Raw genomic sequence first — 24,261 nt, 5'->3', positions numbered from 1 at the left:
ATTTGCTGCAAGTGTTTCAGCTTCCCAGCATTTGCAGCTTGTTGCTCTTTTTGTCAACACTTTTACAGAGTTAAAGAATTATCACAGTCTGGGTCATCCACACTCATACCCTGTCACATTCAGAAGCATCATTTTGATTCTGCCACTGTACCACTGTTTACCCTCCCCCACAATAATCTGTACAGTGTTTACAATGCTGTTTCTAATTGGCTAAACCTTAATCCAATAATAGCCAATGTTGCAGTTAGGTGGGTTGTTAACATCAGTATAAGAACCAGAATTTCTCTCATTTCAATCCAACTGGGGACACCAACTTTTCATTTTAACAGCAACTGTTGCAAAGTGATTGCCATGGTGATCTGAGGGAGGAATCACAAGTGCTTCTTAATTGAGAGAAAGGAACTACTGTTCATGTGAATTCAAGACCTCGGTCACAGAAAATCTATGCTGCTCCGAACCCAACAAACCTAAAAATGGTTGAGGAAAATCCAGATGAAATCAATGTACTTAGTGAAGATGTTTCGAATGCAAAGCCGCTACAATCTGAGATTAAACAGGATGACAATATCCGTCCTTCAAGAAGTGAGCCTGAAAGAATAAAAACCAGGTAAATGTGTTTTTCCCTTCCTCTTGTTGCTTTGGTCCACAGGTCACTCTCTGGAAAGGGTGGCAAAAATTTTAACTTTCAAAGGGAATGGGATAAAGACTTTGTATTGGAAGAAATTGTACAGCAATGAGGAAGGGTACAGGTGGAATGGGGTAAACTGGTGAGATCCCCTCTCTGAGACGGCACAAGTACTTGTTGCATGTTCAGACTGCATCTCACTGAGGTAGGTTAATGCCACTGTATGGGAGGGGAGGAAATAGCCTAGTGGTATTAGAGGTGGGCAAGAAATGCTAGCAAGGCAGTGATGCCTACATTCCACAAATGAATTTTAAAAAAAATCACTGGACTGTTAACCCAGAGACCCAGATAATGTTCTGGGAACCCAAAATGAATCTCACCATGGCAGATGGTGGAATTTGAATTCAATAAATAGCTGGAATTAAAGATCTAATGATGACCATTGTTGGGGGAAAAAAATCACATTTGGCTCACTAAAGTCCTTTAGGGAAGGAAATTGCCTCCTTACCTGGTCTGCTTACATGTCAGTCCAGACCCACAGCAGTGTGGTTGATTCTAAACTGCCCTCTGGGCAATTAGAGATGGGCAATAAATGTTGCCTGGTCAGTGATGCTGTCATCCTGTGAAAGAAGAAAGTTTCTGTTTCTTTATTCATTAAGTGCAGCGATCTATAGGTCCTGCTTAGCCTTGTGTTGTAAAGGAAACTGTTTCATAGTTAATTGACAAGGTCAAAAATCACACAACACCAGGTTGTACTCCAATAGGTTTAATTGAACACAATAGCTCAGGTTCTTTGTCCTTTGCCCCTTCCTCAGATGTAATGCTCCAAAAGCTTGTGTGTTCATTTAAACCTGTTGGAGCATAATCTGGTGTCGTTTGATTTTTGACTTTGTCCAAGCCAGTCTGACACTAGCACCTCCACAGCTTAGTCAAATGACAAGCAGCTGAAGCGAACTGCAGTATATTGCATGTCAGTAATGACTTACTTCTGCTCCCAAATCCTATGTTGCTGTGTCACTTGATAAAAGGTATGGTTCTAGAAAATTCCTGGCCTGGAAAGTCTGTGTATCTATTCCTTTAATGTAACAGGTGGGTTTCATAATATCTTAATTTATCTCTAAAGAAACAAATAGCATTTACACAGTGACTTTCAAAACATCAGACTATTCCAAACTTCTTTGCAGCTAAAGAAGTGCATTACTTTGAAGTTATTATACGAATGAAAGAAATGCAACAACAAATTTCCACGTTGCATATGTGGAACCTTGTTATGACCAGCTCATGTGAGCTGGTACAGATGGCAGAACCCCTCGCTCGTCAGATATATTGAACACTGATACCTTCAAGATTTACTATTGACCTCAGGAGAAGAAAATGCGAGAGTTTAAATGAGAAATTATAATTCCTGTATTTTCAAGACAGATACATAAAGTCCTTAAAGTATTTTGTTTAATCTTTTTTCTTGCTTTTAAATTGACAAACTTGTTTTTGGGAACTTTAAGCCCAAATACAATTCAGCCATTGTACCATATGAAACCATCCAACGCATATTTAAGAATATTTTGCTTGCTTAGAGCCACAAACTTGAGGAATATTTGATGATAGTAGCTTAATATGATTGCCACTGTTGCAAGGGCTTGGTTTATTATGTCTAATTATTACTGTTGATTTACTAGAAACTAATCCATGATATCTCAGATTTAATTTCAGAAAGAAGATGTACTGTATCATTGCAGTCCTTCTGTTTATCGCTGTTATTATTTGTATTGGAGCAATTCTACATCTATTTCAGAGATGTAGTGCCTGTGTATTTCATCAGAATGCAGGTGTAGCTTCAGATGGAGAACCTTGTTCTAAAATTGGCAGGTAAGCCACAATATTTATGTATTTGGAAACTCATTTCTTGAAAACGTATTGAAGTTGCTAACACTGTCACTGGCTCAAATGCTCCAGCAACATCTTAATAAGATTAGATTTTGGTTTTTAGATTCCCTACAGTGTGGAAACAGGCCCTTTGGCCCAACAAGTCCACACCACCTCTTGAAGCATCTCCCTATAGCCCACACATCCCTGAACACTATGGGGCAATTTAGCATGGCCAATCCACCTAACCTGCATATCTTTGGACTGTGGGAAGAAACCAGAGCACCTGGAGGAAACCCACGCAGACACGGGGAGAATGTGCAAACTCCACAGACAGTCACCCGCGGTGGGAATTGGACCCGTGGGGCTGCAGTGCTACCCACTGAGTCACTGTGCTGATTAATTTCTTAATCCACAAGGGTTCATCTGGTTACTCTGTCACCTCCTGTTCTTTAGGCCATGCACCTTGGGATGTGCTTGCATCCATACACCTGTATGCTCAACTTGTCTTTCCATTCAGAGGAGCAGTTATGAGATTTAAGTTGCATAAGTTCTGAATCCAAAAGTAACAATTGTTTCTCTGGCATGTAAAGATAGTTCCTCATGATCTGCCACTGACCCCACATTCCCAGCCCTGCCCCATATCCCTTAATCACACATTTAAAAAGCTCTATTAATCTCTCATTTATTGTTAACAATTAAAAGAGCAATTGATGCTAGATGTGGATGACTACTGCTTGTGTGCAGAAGTGTTTCTGAAATTCACTCCTGAAAAGACTAACTTTTATGTTCCCTGACCACGAGCTGGTGTGTAGGATGGAAGAAGCAACTGACAGTGTGGAGTTATGTTGGCCTTGACATTGAGAAGCATTGAGTAGCAACTTGCCGACTTCTCCCAGGAGACAGTAAGAACTGCCGATGCTGGAGCCAGAGATAAGTGTGGAGCTGCAGGAACACAGCAGGCCAGGCAGCCTCAGGAGTCATCAATGTAACGGAGGAAGAGGTGGGGTTTGGGGCCTGTGTAGGTGCGGAAGAGGGACTGTTCCATGTAACCTACAAAGAGGCAGGCATAGCTGGGGCCCATGCGGGTGCCCATGGCCACCCCCTTTGTCTGTAGGAAGTGGGAGGAATCGAAAGAGAAGTTGTTGAGGGCGAGGATGAGTTCGGCTAGGTGGATGAGGGTGTCGGTGGAGGGGGACTGGTTGGGCCTGCGGGTCAGGAAGAAGCAGAGGGCCTTGAGGCCATCTGCATGTGGAATACAAGTGTATAGGGACTGGACGTCCATGGTGAAAATGAGGTGTTGGGGGCCAGCGAATTGGAAGTTCTGGAGGAGGAGGGTGTAGGTGGTGTCACGGACGTAGGTAGGGAGTTCCTGGACCGAAGGGGAGAAAATGGAGTCCAGCTAGGTGGAGATGAGTTCTGTGGGGCAGGAACAGGCTGACAAAATGGCTCGACCAGGGCAGGCAAGTTTGTGGATTTTGGGAAGGAGATAGAAACGGGCCGTGCGGGGTTGGGGAACAATGAGGTTGGAGGCAGTGGGTGGGAGGTCCCCTGAGGTGATGAGGTCATGGATGGTGTTGGAGATGGTTTGGTGCTCGGGGGTGGGGTCATGATCAAGGGGGCAGTAGGAGGAGGTGTCGGAGAGTTGGCGTTTGGCCTCGGCGATGTAGAGGCCAGTTCGCCATACTACCACTATGCCACCCTTGTCTGCGGGTTTGATGGTGAGGTTGGGGTTGGAGCGGAGGGCTGCCCGTTCTGCAGGGGAGAGGTTGGAGTGGGGAGAGGGGTGGAGAGGTTGAGGCGGTTAATGTCTCGACGGCAGTTAGAGATGAAGAGGTCGAGGGAAGGTAGGAGGCCTGGGGGTGGTGTCCAGGAGGAGGACTTGTGTTGAAAGCGGGTGAAGGTGTCAGTGGAGGGAGGGTTAGGTTCCTGGATGAAGAAGTAAGCGTGGAGGTGAAGGCGGCGGAAAAACTGCTCCATGTCCAAACGTGACTGGTATTCATTGATGTGTGGTTGTAGGGGGACAAAGGTGAGCCCCTTGCTTCGGACTGACCATTCGTCCTCAGTCAGTGGGAGGTCTGGGGGAATGGTGAAAACTCTGCAGGGCTCAGTGTGGCTGTCTCCTCTGGGGTTGCTGACTGTGGAGTATCAGGTTTGTTCCATTGTTAAAAGCCTAGATCTGTCTGCTTAGCAGGAATCTGTGTAGAAAAAGAACTGTGGTCAGCAACAAGTAGCCAAATGGTCTGTGGACTTGTAACCAGTCATCAATGACAATGGCCTTCTGCCTGTCAACAACGATGTGGTAGGTCCTCAGGTATCTGAATAGCTTGGAGATGTGAACAAAATGCAAAGAAGTCATCAGATCTTCACAGGCTCAGGTGCTGAGTCCACTATCTGGTAGCAAAGCTCACTTTAAGCCTGAAGAATACCAATGTATTTCTCCTTCAGCAGTTTCTGTAAGTTGTGGCTTTTAATGAATGAGTTTGGGACCTTTTAAAATGTGAACCCGTGCCCTGGTGCCTCTTGCAAATCAATGAAAGCATCCAGAGAAAGAGAACCAACAAGAAGCATCCCAGTAAACTCTGTACGGGGTGTGTGCGTTTGCGCGGCAGTATCATAGGAGCAGGAAAGCTAACGTTTCGGGCCTAGGCCCTCCTTCAGAAATGGGGGAGGGGAGGGGGGAGGCAGGTAGAAGATGGATAGAGGAGAAGATAGGTGGAGAGGAGACAGACAGGTCAAAGAGGCGGGGATGGAGCCAGTAAAGGTGAGTGTAGGTGGGGAAGTAGGGAAGAGAGAGGTCAGTCCAGGGCGGACGGACAGGTCAAGGGCGCAGGATGAGGTTAGTAGGTGGGAAATGGGGGTGTGGCTTGAGGTGGGAGGAGGGGATGGGTGAGAGGGATGAGTTGGGCTAGTTTTAGGACATGGTGGGGGGGGGGCGTCGCAGGGAGGAGAAATTTTGAAGCTGGTGAAATCCACATTGATTCTGATGGGCGGGAGTGTTCCCAAGTGGAATATGAGTTGCTGTTCCTGCAACCTTCGGGTGGCATCATGATGCCACTGCAGGAGGCCCAGGATCGACATGTCATCTGAGGAATGGGAGGGGGAATTCAAATGGTTCGTGACTGGGAGGTGCAGCTGTTCATTGCGAACCGAGCCTACATGTTCTGCAAAGCAGTCCCCAAGCCTCCGCTTGGTTTCCCCATTATAGAGACCACAGCGGATGCAGTATACCACATTGGCAGATGTGCAAGTGAACCTCTACGTATGTGGAAAGTGTGTGTGTAAATGGAAAAATTTAAAAGGAGATTGGCAAAAAGTCCTGTGCAATTGCAGAATGTGTAACACCTGACCATTTACTTCCTCCCCCTCACTATCCAAGGTCCCAGACTCCCCTTCCAGGTGAAGCAGCAATTTGCCTGCATTTAACACAATTTAGTTTACTGCATTCACAGCTCATGATGTGCTCTCCTCTACACTGGGGAGATAAAGCACAGACTAGGACATTTCTTTGTGAAACAAGTTATGTTCTGTCTGCAAAAAGTCCAGGGTATTGCCCCAGTGAGGGCCAAGAAGATACACTGACATTATAAATATTTGGAGCAAGGCTGTATCACCATTGCAGTTAGTGTTAAAGCCAGAGCTACCCTCCGAGTGGATACCCCAGAGATTTCTTCAAAAAATATACTTGATTCATAGAATTTGTAAAAATGTTTCGCTTAAACATTTCAAATTGAAAATTATAGAAGGTGTAGTAAAAGTCAACTTGTCTCTATAGGACTTGTTTCACACTCAAGCTCTTCAATACAATTGTAATATTTACAAAATTCTGTGAAACAGAGCCCGAGGGCAAACATTGTGAATTGTGATTTACAGAATATGAAATAGAAATAAATTGACTCCCTCGTTTTTTTTCTCCAGTATGAGTTTGGGTTTTTGAATCTGATTCAGATTGTACAACTCTATAAAAGTTGCACTGTTACCCTTACACCAAGTGTACACGTATCCTGTTAATGTATCCAAATCATCTCTACAGCTCCTCATGGCCACGGCTTCATAAACTTGGCAAACTTGCTGAAACAAATTTGTACTGCCTGTGCTATAATAACAAGGTGCTCTAAGTACTTTTTTGATTGCATAACTTACATCATTCTTTAATATGTACAGGAGTTGATTTACATCTGAACCTTTGTCATTTCTGCAGTTTGGGACTTTGCTGTCTTTCAGGGAAATCATGAAGTGGAATGGCTCATCTGTGGATGCAGCTATCGCAACACTTCTCTGCATTGGGCTGGTGAATGCACACAGTATGGGCATTGGAGGAGGTCTGATCTTCACCATCTACAATGCATCAACAGGTCAACTATTTCAACATTTTCCTTATCTTCAATCCTCTTGTACTAAGTTTTTAAGTTAATTGGAATGCCTTTAATCAGACTAAAATTCAAAATGGAAGAATGCTGTGCTGATAGTGCTATGGCTTTAATTTCCTTTCTTCCTCCCTTCCCTTCTATTCACTCTTTTCTTCCTCCTTTGAGTTTCTTTTCATGACACAACAGATAGTAACATTTCTTCATTCACTGATGGAATAACTCAGCAGATTTTTGTCATTTAAACAGTGCTTGGGTAATTGGAGTAACAGGCTCATTTCTTCTAGCCTGCATCTCATATTCCAGAATTGCTTGTACAGTTCTAGCTGCAATGGTCTAGTGGTATTATCAGTTGAGCTATTAATCCACAAACCCAGCAAATGTTCTGGGGACTTGGGTTCAAATCCTACCATGGCAGATGGTAGAATTTGAAATCAATAAAATTGCCTTTAAATTGAATTCAATAAAAGTTTGGAATTGAGTCTACTGATGGCTATGAAACCATTATCGAGTGTGGGAAGAATCCAACTGTTTTGCCAATGCCCTATTGGGAAGGAAACTGCCATCCTTACCTGGTTTGGCCCACACGTGACTCCAGACCCATAGCCATGTAGTCGGCTCGTAACCTCCCTCTGGGTAGTTAGGGATGGGAAATAAATGCTGGAATAGCTAGCAATACTGGTGTTCTGTGAATGAACAGAAACTTCATGAATTTGCATTCTCGCATGTCCTTTTCACATTTCATGAGGATCTGTGTTGAATGAAGTAAATGTTGTTTTGTAGACAGATCCACACATTATATAAAAGCAAGGTCTTTGTTTCCAAATGAATGCTTTTGTCATAACACTTGAAAAGTGTATTACCCAACAATTCAAAACTGACACCACTTCAAATACAGTAATGGATCATTTTATTTCAATGTAGTAGCAGGTGAGAAAAGGTGAATTGGTTGTTTTTAACCTCCTCAGTTTGCTACAAACACAATTTTAGTTACTTTTAGTGTGTAGTTAAAATGGAGTCAATGAAAGGTATTGTAGATTGAAAGAAAAAGGAATTTTATTATTTAGCAACACCAAGAAAAATAATAAAGTGACATCAAACAGGAATGAAGTTAAACAGGAGTGTCTAGCACAAAAGAAGATCAACAGTGATAATGGGAACTGCAGATGCTGGAGAATCCAAGATAATAAAACATGAGGCTGATGAACACAGCAGGCCAAGCAGCATCTCAGGAGCACAAAAGCTGATGTTTCGGGCCTAGACCCTTCAGAGCTAATAGAATGCATTTTGAAGTCTTTAGTCCTTTGAAATGTTAAGTTTTTTAACCTGAAATCAAGTTAGTCTGATGTCTTGTATTCTCAGCTGTTGTGAAAATTATTGATACCTTTTGGGTTCCCAATGAATGGATGTTTCTCCAAATTGTTTTATAACCGGATATGGCTGTTCAAGAGGCCGAGACTGAGAGAAACCAGAACCGGGAGAATAAGCCTTCCAGTTCCACAGTCATTAATTTTTCATTCTTCTCCCTGCTCTTCTCAATAGTTGCCTAAAATACAGTTCATTCCTGTATTCCAAGGTCTGTCTTCATTATTTTTCTAACCTGGATAATGTGCAGGGGGCTTTCAGCTCAATAGGTGGAACTTCTAGAAAGTTTTAAATCAAACAGGACATATAGATGTTAACTTCAGTTCACACTGAGCCTTGTGTATTGCTAATTTCATGATGTGTCTCAACCCTGTGGTCAAATGATCATGCACCTGTCTGAAATCAGTTTTCCCTTCTTAAAATCATCTTAGTGCATGAACAGGTCCAATGCTTAAAACTTCAAATGATAAAAGCTAAATATTATGACATGATACCCTGATGCATGTGCTATTAGAGGTCATATTTACAATCCATGTTTACATTTCCTATCATAATTTCTTGAAGCATAGTCTAAGTTATTGAACAGTTTGCACTCCTTCAATATACCAACTTACACATTGAGTGCAGAATCAATCTGCCCATTGGTAATAGAGCAGCTTAAAAGTGAAAGTTTAAGTGATGAGAACTTGGACTCTCCCAGCCAATGAAGGAGCTTAGGTGACAAAATGCAAAGAAGGGAATTGTAAAGGGAAGTGCAGAAGTTTTATGAAAATATGTAAAAAGAGATCTCTTTCAATTTGTAATTATTTTCTATTTCTCATCAGGACAGGTTGAAGTGATTAATTCAAGAGAAGTGGCTCCAGAGCAAGAAAGTACCCGTAGCTTGGAAACAGGTAAATTTATGAGACTTCGGGGCTGAGTGCCTGTCAAAACATTATTGTTTTAAGGATGCAAGATGGAGACCTCTTTGGCTTGCTACAGAACCATTGTAACACCAAGTCCACAATGTGAGAACTCATTGTAGCTTGACTATTTTAGTAAGAGAGTTCTGATTTTCAACAAGCAGACTGAAGATTTAAATAAAGTTTTGCCTCTTTTGAGAATGATGAGATACCTGGTCTAGAAGTGCATTTATTGTATATTGAAGGAAGATGGCTGTGGCAGGTTAGTCACCTCACCTCCTGGTCATCTCCGCAGGAGCTCCTCAGGGTGGTGTCTTAGGCCCAACCCCAGTTTCATCAGTGACCTTCCCTCAACCATGAGGTCAGAAGGGGATGTTCACCAATGATTGCACAATGTTCAGCAACACCTCAAATACTGAAGCTGTCCATGCCCAAATGCGGCAAGACTTGGACAATAACTAGCCTTGGGCTGACAAATGGCCAGTAACATTCATACAAGTTTACCTAAGTCCAACAAGAAACAAAGCGACTATATCCTTTGAGATTCAGTGGCATTACCATCACTAAACTCCTTGCTATCAATATTCTGGGGTTACCATTGATCAGAAATTGGACTGGACTGAGCCATATAAATACTGTGGTTACAGGAGTATGTCAGACATTTGGAATTCTACATTGGGTAACTCACCTCCTATCTCCCCAACGCCTGTCCACCATCTACAAGGCACAAGTAAAGTATGTGATGGATTAATCCCCCTTGCCTGGATGAATGCAACTGCAACAATGTTCAGCAAATCAGCAATCAGCCATAGGGCTGCTCTCTCATTAGAGATAGACAACTGGTGGTGGTTTAAACTGAGGAACACCATACTTCAGGTGAGAAGGGGAGACCTTGGTGGTAACCTCTGCCAGTGCAGGAATTGAACCCCCTCTATTGGCATCACACAACATCACAAACTGAACCATCTAGCCATCTGAACTAACCAACCAACACCCAGCCATGTTGTGTACCATCCGCAAGATGCACAGCAGAAATTCACTAAGTATCCTTCAATAGATCTTTTAAAGCCACATCCTCAATCAATGTCAAATGTCTCACTGAAAAGAAATCAAAGCATGTCCAAGCTAAAATTAGAGTGAATAAGTGTTTGCATGTTTCAGGTAGTCAGTCTATACAAAATACAGCTGCCAAGTAAACATATATAAACCATTTGCTTCTCAAGTGCAACTAGGGATGGGCAATAAATGCTGACCTCACCAGTAATGCCCAGATCCTGTGAATGAATCAAAGCAAAATACTAGAACCAATAATCCACAGGAAGGTTGTAAATGACCCAATAGGTATGTTCTTTACATAAGGGTAATTGATGCACCACATATTGAGGTATTCATTCATGCAAGATGTGCCATTGCTTTCCTCTTGCAATTGAGGATATTTGCTAGGCTGGAATGTATATTCCCTGTCTTTAGGAGCAATGAGCTGTACCAATTTTAAGCCTCCATGAACTGAGCCACAAAAGCAACCCTGTAAATAACACATCCTAAAGACAAATGCCTCATTATTTTTCTCAGTATTGAATACAAGTGGCAGTTAAAGTGTCACTCCCCATCAATGGAAATGTTTGCAGGAACATTATGGGCTTTTTAACATTTATTCATCCATAGGATGTGGACTACATGCCATCCATAACTGCCTTTCAGAAGGTGCTGGTGACCCGGGAACAATGATATAGTTTCAAAACACCATCCAGGACAAAGCAGCCCACTTGATTGGCACCACATCCATAAACAGCCACTCCCTCCACTGACGACACTCAATAGCAGTGTGTGCTATCTACAAGATGCACTGCAGAAATTCACCAAATATCTTTGGACAGAAAATTCCAAACCCATGATCATTTCAAAAACCCATGATCATTTCAATCTAGAAGGACAAGGGCAGCAGATAGACGGGAACACCCCACCTTCTGCAAATTCCCCTCCAAGCCACTCACCATCCTGACTTAGAAATAAAAAGCTGATCCTTCAATGTCACTAGGTCTGGAACTCTCTCCCTAACTGCATTGTGGGTCTACTGATGTGGTTCGAGAAGGCAGCTCAAAACCATGTTCTCAAGAACAGCCAGAGATGGGAATCAAGTGCTGGCCCGGAGATGCCTGCATCCTTTTATGGCATAGAAACACCAGGGTGCTGTGCAATTTGGAGAATGCTCTCCAAGGCGATGTTCCCCCGCATCTGCTGACTTTCTCGTTCTGGGTGATGGAGTTCACAGGTCAAGAAGGTACTGTCCGAGGAGCCTTGGTGAGTCATTGCAGGGCATCTTGGAGGTGATACCCTCTGCTGCAATTGTCTGTCGGTGATGCAAGAGTGCATATCATATGTTTGAGGATATGGTGCCAATCAAATGAGTTGCTTAGTCTTGGATGGTTTTGAGCTTCTTCAGCTGCATTCATCCAGGCAGGTATGGAGTATTCCATCACAGTCCTGGCTTATGTTGTAGACAGTGGACTGACTTTGAGTCTGGAGGTGTTTTACTCACTGCAGAATTCCCAACTTTCCACATACTGCAAGCCAATGGGCAAGAACAAAAGAATCTTTTGTTTGATAGAATCAGAAACCTTTATGGCATAGAGAGCTGTTTAAAATGGCCTGTTCGGCACATGTTTACTACTGTCAGGTTCACAATAGAATTGATCAGAGGTGCCATTGACAGTGAAGCAGTGTTTCTGTTGATCAGGACCAATGGAGGTCTTTACGGTTGAAGATAAGGAAATAATGTTACATAAGAACATAAGAATTAGGAGCAGGAGTAGGCAATTCACCCCTCCAAGCCGGTTCCACTATTTAACATGATCATGACTGACCTTATCCTGGTGTCCACTCCACTCTCCTGCCTTCTCCCCATAGCCATCCATCCTGCCTTTCAGCTGAAACATATGTGTTTCTTTATGAATCTGTTGATTGATTCTGACTCCACTGCATTCTGGGGCAGTGAGTTCCACAGATTCACAACCCTCTGAGAGAAGTAGTTTCTCATCTCAGGTTTGAACCTACCTCCTCCGTCTATGTATCTGTGACTTCATATTTCAGGGTAGGTAGTGGGAACAGTGCCACAAGTAGCAGTAAAATCCAATAGAACTTTGAGTGTCTTGGTATTAATAGCAGACATGGGGTATCACCCATTATTTACATGGAAATTGATATAGAATGCCAACATTTGCAAGTCAGTTGGGAATGTGCCAGTATTGTCAACATACCAATATTTGCTGATGTCCCTCCTTATACGTCACTGCCAGTTTAGGAATGGCATTGCTCCCAATCCAAATATACAACAGAATGACTGGAAAGGTATGTGTCTTCTAATGTCCACCAAAGTACACTATAAGTCGGTGTCACAGCTCCAAGAGGTCAGATTAGCAGATTAGGTGACATAAAGGTCTCTTCCCTGCTGCATTGTGCATTGAATTATTTTGTCAGAACAGTTTGAATACTATCTGAGTTGCTCCAATTATTGATGTTTCTTGAGTTGCAGGAGGGCCCTCAATTGCAGTTCCAGGTGAAATCAGAGGATATGCACTTGCCCACCAAAGGCATGGCCGGTTACCATGGAAACAATTGTTTGAGCCATCCATTTGGCTCGCAAGAAAGGGTTTTCCAGTTGGCAAGAGTCTTGCCATCGCCCTTGAAACAAACAAAGAACAAATCGAAGCGAGCACTTCATTATGGTGAGAAGGAGTTCACTTATAGTTATAAATAATGCACTGTTGTTAGCTAATATTGCAACTGACTCAAACTAGAATTTAAAGTGACATTTTGATGTGGAAGAATGAAAGCTGCCGTTATGCTATGACTTGGAAATGAGTCTCGAGATAATTTCCAACTCAAAGAATATGTTCCAGGCAGCTCCATTATTGCCTACATTGATGATACTTTCGCATTTTTGGCACTCCGAAATTTAGTCTCTTTGTTACACTCAGTACCGGAGTTGCACCCAGAATGATGCTCACAAGATAGACAGGATTTTCAGAGGTTTTTCATCTCTTCCAAAAAGGCTACAGAGGCTTCACTGCATCATCAGTGAATATAGAATATACAGTGAATATAATTCCAAATTCTTTGATCTTACACTAAATCTAGATCTCGATTTCACATTTTGATTCTTTCTGTAATGAAATTCTCGACAACAATTCTAAAAGAGTCTTCTTGCTGATTTGAACTTGCCTCATTTCAGTTCATGTCATGGCTTAATTTGGACCTGTTTCACATCTCTTTTTGATCAGATGTTCTCAAGGCAGGAATAATCCACATTTTGCCAGTCTTCATCTGCATCTCAATCCTCATGTTACTGATTTGGCCTCCTAGACAGACACAGGTTCCGGGCATTATCTAAACCCAAAGGATGTTACACATGATTAAAATTTCCAGATTTGTTTTGAGCACTATTAATATTGTCTAGATGACTTTGGGGATTGTTTCTTGCACCTTAGTGACCAAGGCTTAAAAATGTAATCTGCCTGGAATATGTGTATGAGTGCAAATGGACACCTCTAAGTAATTGTAGTGACTTAGTGTCTTCTGTCAAAGATTGAGCAGAGAGAGGGAACATGGAAATTAAGCAATTGGTGCCACAATTGAAATGTTGCTTTAGGAAGAGAAATTCTGCAGTGACATAATACAGTTTCTAAAGGTGTTCATGTGAGACAGAAAGTATTATGTTCGTGACACAGGGAGCCTTCATCCTGTTCTTGCAATTGCCATAGGTTTGAGCTACACCCCACGGAAATTAATAACAGGCACAGCAAACCAACTCAATTTAAAGCAATTAGCATTTCAAAGCTTTGTACATGAAATGTACAAGCATGGTGAGATATTGTTCACTAAAAAAGGACAAATATAGACATTGTTATTGTGAAAATGTTTCCCATATTCGTGAAGTTTCATTTCCATTAAAAGTGGTGAGATTTGAAAAAAAACTAATTCAAAAATAAAACTCCAGTTGCTGAAGGTGAACAATTTTTAATCTGACTTTCAGCCTTATTTTCTTTTCTGATCTGCATGAATATTTGATTACGACACTGCATCTGTAGAGAAATTCAATTTATTTGGTGCCACAGTGATTACATGGCCAAACATCAAAACTATCCCCTGTTGAGCCAATTTACTGCTGTGTTAGGATATTGATGGCAACTCAACAGTTGATGGTAGGCAAGACCTGTGCTTATGTTGGCACAGACGCCACCTCAAGAAGTATGCCTTCCTTATGCAGTTAAAGCACAGTGCCAATGATAGGAAATGTAGAAGATCATCTCTGGCTGCCATCTGTAATTTTATACATCCTCCACCCATGGGAAAAGTCTCTGACCAGAATATCCAAATGCTTTCCATGTGCAATACTTCTCAACTGTTGCAGGTGCCTTGGAATCTGCCTCACAATATCAATTGGAATGCTTCTGCAGTGATACAAACTAAATCCAACACAACCATCTCAATAGCATGATGGAAAGGAGACATCAAATTCTCAACATAGAGCTGATACTCTTTATCCTGCAATTAAATAATAACAGTGATTCTGCATTTAGACAGTTGCAAATAATTCATCTGGAAATCTCCGGAGACAAAGGCATAGGAGAGCAACATTCCTTCTAAACTGTGCAGCCATGGGGCAGTGTAGCTGTTCCAAAGATTTGTGCATGCCGATTGGTTTACTGACACTGTGCTGACCCATTCACTCCTATATTTCTCCAGCGGCAGATGTCCACACAGCCAATGGAGAAATGAGTGGGATTCTATGATCCTGTCTACCTCCTTGTTTTAAAAAAAACTTGCGGTGATCCAACCTCTACAAACCTCTGGGCAAACAATTCCAGACGCTCACTAGTCTCTGGGAGAAGAAATGCCTACACATCTCAGTTTTAAATGAGTGCCCCCTTATTCTGTGACAAGCAAAAAGTGCTGGATAAACTGAGCAGGTATGGCAGCATCTGTAAAGAGAGAAACGGTGTTAACATCTTGATTCCAATCTGACCATTCTTCAGAACCACGCCACAGAATTTTGTATCTTTCAATAAGATTACCTCTTGTTCTTCTAAACTCTAATGAATAGAGGCCTAACCTGTTTAGCCACTCTTGTTAAGTCAACCCATCATCATACTATTCAGTCAAATGAATCCCTCCCAACTGCCTCCAACGCTAGTACGTGCTTTATTAAGTACAGGGACCGGAACCTGCAGTACTCCAGATGTAAACTCACCAACATCCTACGCAGTTATGACAAAATTTCCCTATTTTCAAATTCCAGCCCCCAATAATAAAAGCTAAATTTTGTTTTCCTTCTTAATCACTTGCTGCACCTGTTCACTAAGATGTTGTGCTTCATGCGTAGGAACCAAATTCCTCCATTCTGCATTTTAATCTCTCTCCATTTAAGTAATAATCTACCTTTTGACTGTTTATATTCAAGTACATAACCTCACCCATTCCAACAATAAATTCCATACACCATGTCTTTGCCCACTCACTTACCCTAACTGTGTCCCCTTACAGATTTTTAATCTCATCACAACATAACCTACCACCTAATTTGGATACATTACACACTGCTCCAGCCACCAATCCATCAACACGGGGAGCAAATAATTGAGGCTGTATGACTGATCCCTGTGGTACTTCACTAGTTACATTTTCCAACTGTCTAAATTTCATCACTTAATTGTAAGCTAAAGTGTTCCAGCTCCATGTTGAGAATTTGATGTCTCCTCTCCATCACACTGTTGAGATTGTTGTGTTGGATTTAATCTGTGTCACTGTAGAATCCTTCCAATCAATACTGTGAGGCAGATTCCAAAGCACCTGTTGAGAAATATTGCACATGGAAACTTCATTCGAGGTCATGTTTAGCATTTTAATATCAACTCTCTGTATTTTGTGGATTAACCCATCCTCAGTCCATGCTAATACCTCACATCGCAAACTTTTATCTTGTGCAATAAACTTTTATGTGGCTCCTTATAGAATGGCTTCTGGAAATCTAAATAACCTACATCTACTTGGTACCTCTATGAATTCTGCTTGGTATATTCTCAAAAGATACTATCAAATAAGATTTCCCTTTCCTAAAACCATACAGATTTTTCTTCGATTGTGTTAAGTTTTTCTAAATGTCCTGCTATTTCTTTCTTCATTATGGATTCTAGCATTTTCCCAACATCAGACATTGCACTAACTGGCCTATAGTTTTCTCCAGGTTTTGGGGACAAGGGAAGTGCCTGATTCTGGGGGATAACAAACCACTTGCCACAAGAAATAATTTTCACTGTCCAAGTTACAATTTCTACTGTGGTCTGATGTCCACCTATAGAACTGGATCAAGACAGCTTAACAACTAAACAGTTTGCAGACAATGTTAAACACACCTCCATCATCAGTGTTGGATTCATACCAATCTCAGGAGAGATGTTAAGTTTGTAATCTGACCCTGCACTTTGTAGTTACTTAAAGGAATCGATCAGATAATGGCTTTGTCATTACTATTAATTATCCATTAGGTTACACCTGGCACCGACACTTACTAAATATCCAGTGGTAAAGGTTCTAAGGTATTTGTTCCAAAATTATATGGCAACCGCAATTTTTATTATTTGTGCCATTTGATATTTTATTGAGAAAACACAATGAGGATATCCTTCGCTCTGATTTAGCCAGTACTGTTTGTAAGTTACATCTTTATAAGGGGATGGCCTAGTGTTATTATCACTACACTATCAATCCAGAGACCCAGATAGTGTTTTGTGGGCCTGGGTTTGAATTCTGCTATAGCAGATGGTGTAATTTGAATTCAATTTAAAAAAATCTGGAATTAGGAGTCTAACAATGACCATGAAACCAACGTTGATTGATGGGGAAAAGGATCTGTTTCACTAATGTCCTTTAGGGAAGGAAACTATCATCCTTAGCTGGTCTGGCTGACATATAACTCCAGACCAAGAGCAGTTGACACTTAACCATATTCTGGGTAATTATGGATGGGCAACAGTGACACCCTCTTCCCTTAAGTGAATTTTTTAAAAATCACAATGAAATACAGTTTTGCAGATGATAATGAACAGAACGTACACGAAAGGTTATTTTTGCCAAACTTGTGCTTTCAGGGTGGAGTCCTATTCTGATAGGCCAGTAGTCAGTGAATCTGTTTGACAGTGTTGCCATGCTATTGCAAAGGTTGAACTTCTCTTTGCTAATCACTAAAAATTCTTTTGTTTCCACAGTGACGTGTTCTGTAAGAAAAACAGCAACAAAATTTTAAGGGAGAACGACATGATATATTTTCCAAAGTTAGCGATCACACTGCGAATGATAGCAGACATAGGACCGAATGCATTCTATGATGGGCCCATTGGAGATGATATTGTCAAGTATGTCAGTCAATCAGGTATGCACACAGATGGATACAGATCATAGCTGCCTTGTCTTATGTAATGAGACTCCTCTTTACCAAATTCAGGTTTATTTCCTGAATCCAAAAATGCTAGAGATCACAGCAGGTCAGACAGCATCCATGGACGGAAAGCAAGCTAACATTTCGAACCTAGATGACTCTTCATCAAAGCTGATGTCAGCTTTAACCCCTTCCCCACCCCCATCACAGTTTCTTAGAAGAGAATACATTTTTTTTGATCCAATCTTAATTAACTTGTAGTGCCCCATCCGGAACAGGCTACTAAAAAAAATTAGCAGCACCATTAATGTCTGTATAATCACACATCATGGCAGAACTCCACACAGCTTCCAATTTCATTATCTGCTTTGGGGTGGCAGATAATACATAGAACATAGAACATAGAACATTACAGCACAGAACAGGCTCTTCGGCCCTTGATGTTGTGCCGACCTGTCATACCGATCTCAAGCCCATCTAACCTACACTATTCCATGTACGTCCATGTGCTTATCCAATGACGACTTAAACGTACCTAAAGTTGGCGAATCTACTACCGTTGCAGGCAAAGCGTTCCATTCCCTTACTACTCTCTGAGTAAAGAAACTACCTCTGACATCTGTCCTATATCTTTCGCCCCTCAATTTAAAGCTATGCCCCCTCGTGCTCGCCGTCACCATCCTAGGAAAAAGGCTCTCCCTATCCACCCTATCTAACCCTTTGATTATTTTATATGTTTCTATTAAGCCACCTCTCAACCTTCTTCTCTCTAACGAAAACAGCCTCAAGTTCCTCAGCCTTTCCTCGTAAGACCTTCCCTCCATACCAGGCAACATCCTAGTAAATCTCCTCTGCACCCTTTCCAAAGCTTCCACATCCTTCTTATAATGCAGTGACCAGAACTGTACGCAATACTCCAAGTGCGGCTGCACCAGAGTTTTGTACAGCTTCACCATAACCTCTTGGTTCCGGAACTCGATCCCTCTATTAATAAAAGCTAAAACACTGTATGCCTTCTTAACAGCCCTGTCAACCTGGGTGGCAACTTTCAAGGATCTGTGTACATGGACACCGAGATCTCTCTACTCATCTACACTACTTAGAATCTTACCATTAGCCCTGTACTTTGCCTTCTTGGCAAGGTGGTAACTATTGTTCCTGTCTAGTTGCCCATGAACTTCTCCAGGAACTAATGTGATCCATGTGCTGAGGTTGCTCCCACATTGATGTTAGCTCTGACACATCAACAACACAGAATCCAAATCAAAGTCAGGATGGGCTATGACAGGCAATACCTGCTGGATAGCCGGGGAATACAGAGGAAGAAACGCTGTTGAATGAAGCTTGACCAATTGCTGTAGGATGCCTGTAGTTTGTGCATATTACAGTTCATCCTGTAGCTTGTACATTCTTTGGCCCATCCTATAGGTTATTGTATACCACAGTCCAGCTTGTAGATTGTGTATACTGCAGTTCATCCTCTAAATTGTTTACTACAGCACGTCCTGTAGAATAGTCCATTCTGTACATTGTGTACATTACAGTTCAACCAATGATTGCGGAAACTACAGTGTATCCTGTAGATTGTGTATATAAAAGTCCATCCTGTGGAAAACACAGCAGTCAATTTGTGCAAAGCAAGATCCCGTTGAGATTCATTATTTGGCTATTTACCTCAATGATGTTTACAGAGGGGTGAACATTAGTCACAACATAACGGAGGCTAACTTCTTTGGAATGATGCTTTGAGATCTTCTATCTCAACTTTACTATGGCAGACAGACCCTTGGTTTGACATTTCATCCATAGTACGGTGGCTCAGTAGTTGGCACTGTCAGACAGCAGTGTTAGGGACGCAGGTTCAATTCCAGCCTCGGGTAACTGTCTGTGTGGAGTTTGCACATTCTCCCCGTGTCTGCGTGGGAATCCTCCGGGTGCTCCGGTTTCCTCCCACAGTCTAAAGATGTGCAAGTTAGATGGATTGTTGTGCTAAATTACCCATACTTTTCAGGGGTCTGTGGATTGGGTAGGTTATAAGGGGATGGGCCTGGGTGGGATGCTCCAAGGGTCAGTATGGATTTGTTGGACTGAAGGGCCTGTTTCCACACTGTAGGGATTCCATGATTCAAAAGACTGCACCTCCAACACTTACAGCAATGCACCAGAAGTGTCTCCTGGATTATTCCTGTCCTTTCTAAAGGCATTTTTCAGTTAAGCCCCCTCTCAGTAATAAGAGTTAATTTCATCTAACTTGTAAATGGTTACATAATCTTGTTCAAATAGATTGCAATTCTATCCATTTCTCTTGCCTCTTTAGGTGGACAAATTTCTCTCAATGATCTGAAACAATATAAAGCGAACAAGGAGACACCGATAAATGTGACTGTTGATGGATATACTCTGTACGTTCCAGGTGCCCCATCTGGAGGACCAGTGCTTGCACTCATTCTGAAAATTCTTGAAGGTAACCCTGCCATTCAGAAATGTTTTACTTTAATTTTTAAAGCTTTTCCAGCTAAGTTATCACGAACTCTGAACTAGACTGTGGAGAATTAACGTTTCTCCTGCTATAGCAGGAAGCTAGGGATGAATTGTTGACAATCTAATTCAGCTTCTGCTGGTGCTCAGGAAGGCAACTGTAGTGTATTTAGGGTGGTTACTGAATTGAAAATGTCACCACAGGATACAAATGAGCCATTTTGTTATTCAGTCAGTGGTAAGCCACATGTCCTCAAGATGAAGTAATTCTTTTATCATTTTGAATTTCCAAATGAACTTGTTTGAAGGTAATTGAGACATTCTGCCATAGTTCAGAAATGTCGTGAAGAACTTTATATCCAATTGCTCGGAATCACAAGGACTGTCAATAGATAGAACAATGTTTGCACTCCGGAACCAAGCCCACTACCAAACAAACTGTTACAGTGCAGCTACAACTCTGGTTACAACCCAATGTTGTAGAAAATTGCCCAGCCATGCCCTGTGTGGAGAAAATACGATAAATCCAAACTGAAAGGTGTCATAAACAATGCTATCAAGGCAGTACTTGCTTAACAATAAACTGTGAACTGACTCTCAGTTTGGTTTCAGCCAGGGCCACTCAGCTCCTGACCTCACTACAGCCTTGGTTCAAACATGGACAAAAGAGCTGAATTCCAGAGGATGAGGTGAGAGTGACAGCCCTTGATATCAAGGCTGCATTTGTTTAAATGTAGCATCAAGGAGCCCCAGCAATACTGGAGTCAATAGGAATCAAGGTGAAAATCTCCCCTAAGGTTGGATTCATTCCTTGGAAGACAAATTGGTTGTTGGCCAGCGATCTGAGCTCCTAGACATGTCTGTAGGAGTTCCTCAGAGTGGTGTCCTAGGCCCAACCATCTTCAGCTGCTTCATCAATAACCTTCCCTTCATCATAAGATCAGAGGTGGGGGATGTTCATCAATTTTTGCACAATGTTCAGCACCATTCATGACTCCTCGGATACTGAAGCACTCCCATGTTCAAATGCAGCAGGACCTGCGCTGACAAGTGGCAAGTAACATCCATGCCACACAAATGCCAGGTTCTAACCATCTCCGATAAGATGCAATCTATCCACCACCCCTTGACATTCAGTGGAGGTACCATGGCTAAATCTCCCAATATTAGCATTATGGGGGTTATTATTGACTAGACGCTGAACTGGATTCATCACATAAACACAGTGGCTAGAAGAGGAGGCCAGACCCTAATAATACTACAGTGAGTAACTCACCTCCCGACTCCCCAAAACCTTGAAAAGACACAAGTCAAGAACTGTATTGGAATATTCCCAAATTGCCTGGATGAGTGCACATTCAACAACTCTCAAGAAGCTTCACGCCATCCATGATAAAGCAGCCTGTTTGAATGGCAGTACATTCACTCTCTCCACCACCGATGGTCAGTAACAGCAGTATGCACTATCTACAAGATGCATTGCAGAAATTCCCAAATATCTTTAAACAGCACCTCTCAAACCCATGAACACTTTCATTTCAAAGGACAAGGGAAGCAGATACATGGAAATACCAGTCACTGCAAGCTTCCCTCCAAGCCACTCAACATCCCGACTTGGAAATATATTTCCGTTGCTGCACTGTCATTGGGACAAAATACCGAAACACCCTCTTTAACAGCATTCTTGGATCTCCCTATGCCCAAGGACTGCAGTGGTTCAAGAACACAGCTTCCCACCACTTTCTGAAAGGCAACTCAGGATGGGCAGTAAATGCTGATCCAGACAGCAAAGGCCACATTGCATGTATGAATAAAAAGTACAGCCATTTTCTACAGAATAAAATCCCATAAAAGCTAAAACTTGACTGACTGGCAGATTTATCTTTAGCTGAGGGTGTAATGTTTGTCAGGGTGATGAGACACTTGTGCATACTTGCATATTCACTTTTGATATGAGTGATAAATGGTTCAGCATTAAGTAGTTATCCTGAGATACTTGCTGTTACGAGTTGACTCTAAAGTTTAAAATTCCCATTGGTTTACTGTCCTGCTATAAATGTTTAAAGTGCACTCTATCCCTGACATTAAATCAGTCACAAGTAGTATATGCAGGTTAATTATTTGCAGTGCTAAAATATTGTGGGTAATTTAAAGTTTCCAATGACCTATATATTTATTGATCATAGGAATATTATAGAAAGAAATTTACAGGTGCAAGTGAGTTCATGAGGAAACTGACTATTTAATTGATAATTCTAACTCTACTTTGGAACACTAACATTTGATATTTGCATATTGTTGAACAGTCACAACATATTTAAAAATTGATATTAAGAGCATGTTCAAATGCAGAAAGACCTGGGCTGACAAGTGGCAAGTAATATTCATGCCACACAAATTCCAGGCTCTAATCCATCTCCAATGAGAGACAATCTAAGCATCACCCCATGACATTCAGTGGAGACTGAATCTCCCAATATTGACAGGGTATTGAATATTTTCCTGATGGCCACTTCAAGTACTATGTGATATTTTCCACTTCTGTGGACTGGGTAAAGATTGTTTGAGGTAGTTTAGTGCCACCAATGTTCCCTCTGTCTTTCTCGGTCTGACTTGGACCTATCTAGTGATCAGTGATAGAAGATGTACCACTGACCAGTACATACAGTAATAGCTCTGTCCTTAGATAACAAGAAACTTTAATGTACAATCATAGCAAGAAGAACCACATTTGTTCAGGACAAATTATTTTTATCTTAAGGAGGTGGTACAGAGACATCTGCTCGTTCTGAATGCAGGAAAGGATCCAATGTCTCCACCCACAGATTGTGATGGAATAGGTGGAGTCAATGGAACATTTACATTAACCCCTTCAGAACCATTACCTTGTACAATAGTAGGTGGTGCAGGTGATTGACTAACAATCCTTTCATCTTCAGAACCTGGGTTTCAACCTGAACAAAGGTTGAGATATGGGCACCCATTGAGGCTGGTATTTAATTCCCTTCTGTCCCTTAGGATACTAGTGATGGGTAAAAATGAATTGCCGAAGTTTGTGTGATGCATGTACACTGGCAGGTCTGTTAAGAATGGAATTCCAGGATTCTGACTCAGCAACAATGAAGGAACAGTGACATATGTTCCAATCCAAAGTAGTGTGTGATTTAGAGAGTAACAAGGCAGTGATACTAATGGATCTAAACTTTGTCATTCCAGGTGTTAGAGGCTACAGATTTAGGAGGTATCAAATGTTGGTATAAGTGTCTGTGATTGTAAAGGTCCTGAATAAAATGAATCAGTACAGCTTCATCATATTTAGAACAATTTGAGAAAAATGTTAAATTAGAAACTGAAAGAACTGCAGAGACTGGAAATCAGAAACAAAACAAAGTTGCTGGAAAAGCTCAGCAAGTCTGGCAGGATCTGCAGCAGCAAATCAGAGTTAATGTTTCAGGTCTAGTGACCCTTCCTCAGAACTCAAAACATTAATTCTGATTTCTCTCCACAGATGCTGCCAGACTTGCTGAGTTTTTCTAGCAATTTCTGTTTTTGTTCTTGACAAAAATGTTCCCTAATCAATTTTTCATCCTCTTCTAATTACTTCTCTGATCTAATTTAGGGTACAACTTTTCCAGAGAGAGTGTTTCTACACAGGAAAAGAAAGCCTTGACATACCATAGAATTATCGAAGCTTTCAAATTTGCATTTGCGGAGAGAAGCAATTTGGAGTATCCAACATCAAGGGACAATACAAAGGTAAATATATTAAATGTGAGGGTAATTCTGAAAGGTTGTTTATTGTATTACACCCTTACAGCTGCATGCACTTGCTGTCTGCAAAATCTCACTTTATGTTTTTCATTTTAGGCAAACTTTCACGACAACATTTTCTCATGATAACTTCCTTACATTTGTATTTGTAATGAAGCCTCCTTATATAAGTTATCACATGGTAATTGAACCTTCTCAGCACTTTTGCAGCTCCCTGTTACATTTTCCAGTTGACACAAAGATATGAATTAAGAGCAGTACTCTGCCCTCTCATTGAATCCGATTATGGCTGATCTGATGACTTGACAATCTGCCAACCCCTGATAAGCTTTCACCCACAGGAATATAGAAATGGAGTTTGCCATTCAACCCCTTGAGCCTGTTTCACTATTTACTCAGATCATGGCTGATTTGTGGTCTAACTCCATCTAGCTGACCTAAATACTTCTGCTTAAC

The 24,261-nt window shown here is 41.6% G+C and overlaps 1 protein-coding gene across 4 annotated transcripts in view; it reads left to right on the top strand.

Annotated features, from left to right (window-relative positions):
• Window positions 1-253: 253 nt before the first annotated feature.
• LOC125465191 (glutathione hydrolase 1 proenzyme-like) overlaps window positions 254-24,261 on the top strand; it is a 42,100-nt gene continuing 18,092 nt past the window's right edge. For 3 of the 4 annotated variants that reach the window (XM_048558434.2, XM_048558439.2, XM_048558438.2), the window contains exons 1-8: window positions 254-607; window positions 2,324-2,491; window positions 6,713-6,843; window positions 9,045-9,113; window positions 12,649-12,847; window positions 17,387-17,550; window positions 19,874-20,020; window positions 23,654-23,790. In XM_048558434.2, coding sequence (XP_048414391.2) covers window positions 474-607; window positions 2,324-2,491; window positions 6,713-6,843; window positions 9,045-9,113; window positions 12,649-12,847; window positions 17,387-17,550; window positions 19,874-20,020; window positions 23,654-23,790 — 1,149 coding nt within the window. In that variant the 5' untranslated portion in view covers window positions 254-473. The remainder of the gene's footprint in view (window positions 608-2,323; window positions 2,492-6,712; window positions 6,844-9,044; window positions 9,114-12,648; window positions 12,848-17,386; window positions 17,551-19,873; window positions 20,021-23,653; window positions 23,791-24,261) is intronic. The other variant, XM_048558437.2, reaches the window with a different exon arrangement.

This window comes from Stegostoma tigrinum, chromosome 24 (assembly GCF_030684315.1).
Source record: "Stegostoma tigrinum isolate sSteTig4 chromosome 24, sSteTig4.hap1, whole genome shotgun sequence".
Taxonomy (NCBI): Eukaryota; Metazoa; Chordata; class Chondrichthyes; order Orectolobiformes; family Stegostomatidae; genus Stegostoma; species Stegostoma tigrinum.
Note: the sequence above shows the minus strand (reverse complement) of the source record. Positions and strands in the feature narration are given on the sequence as shown.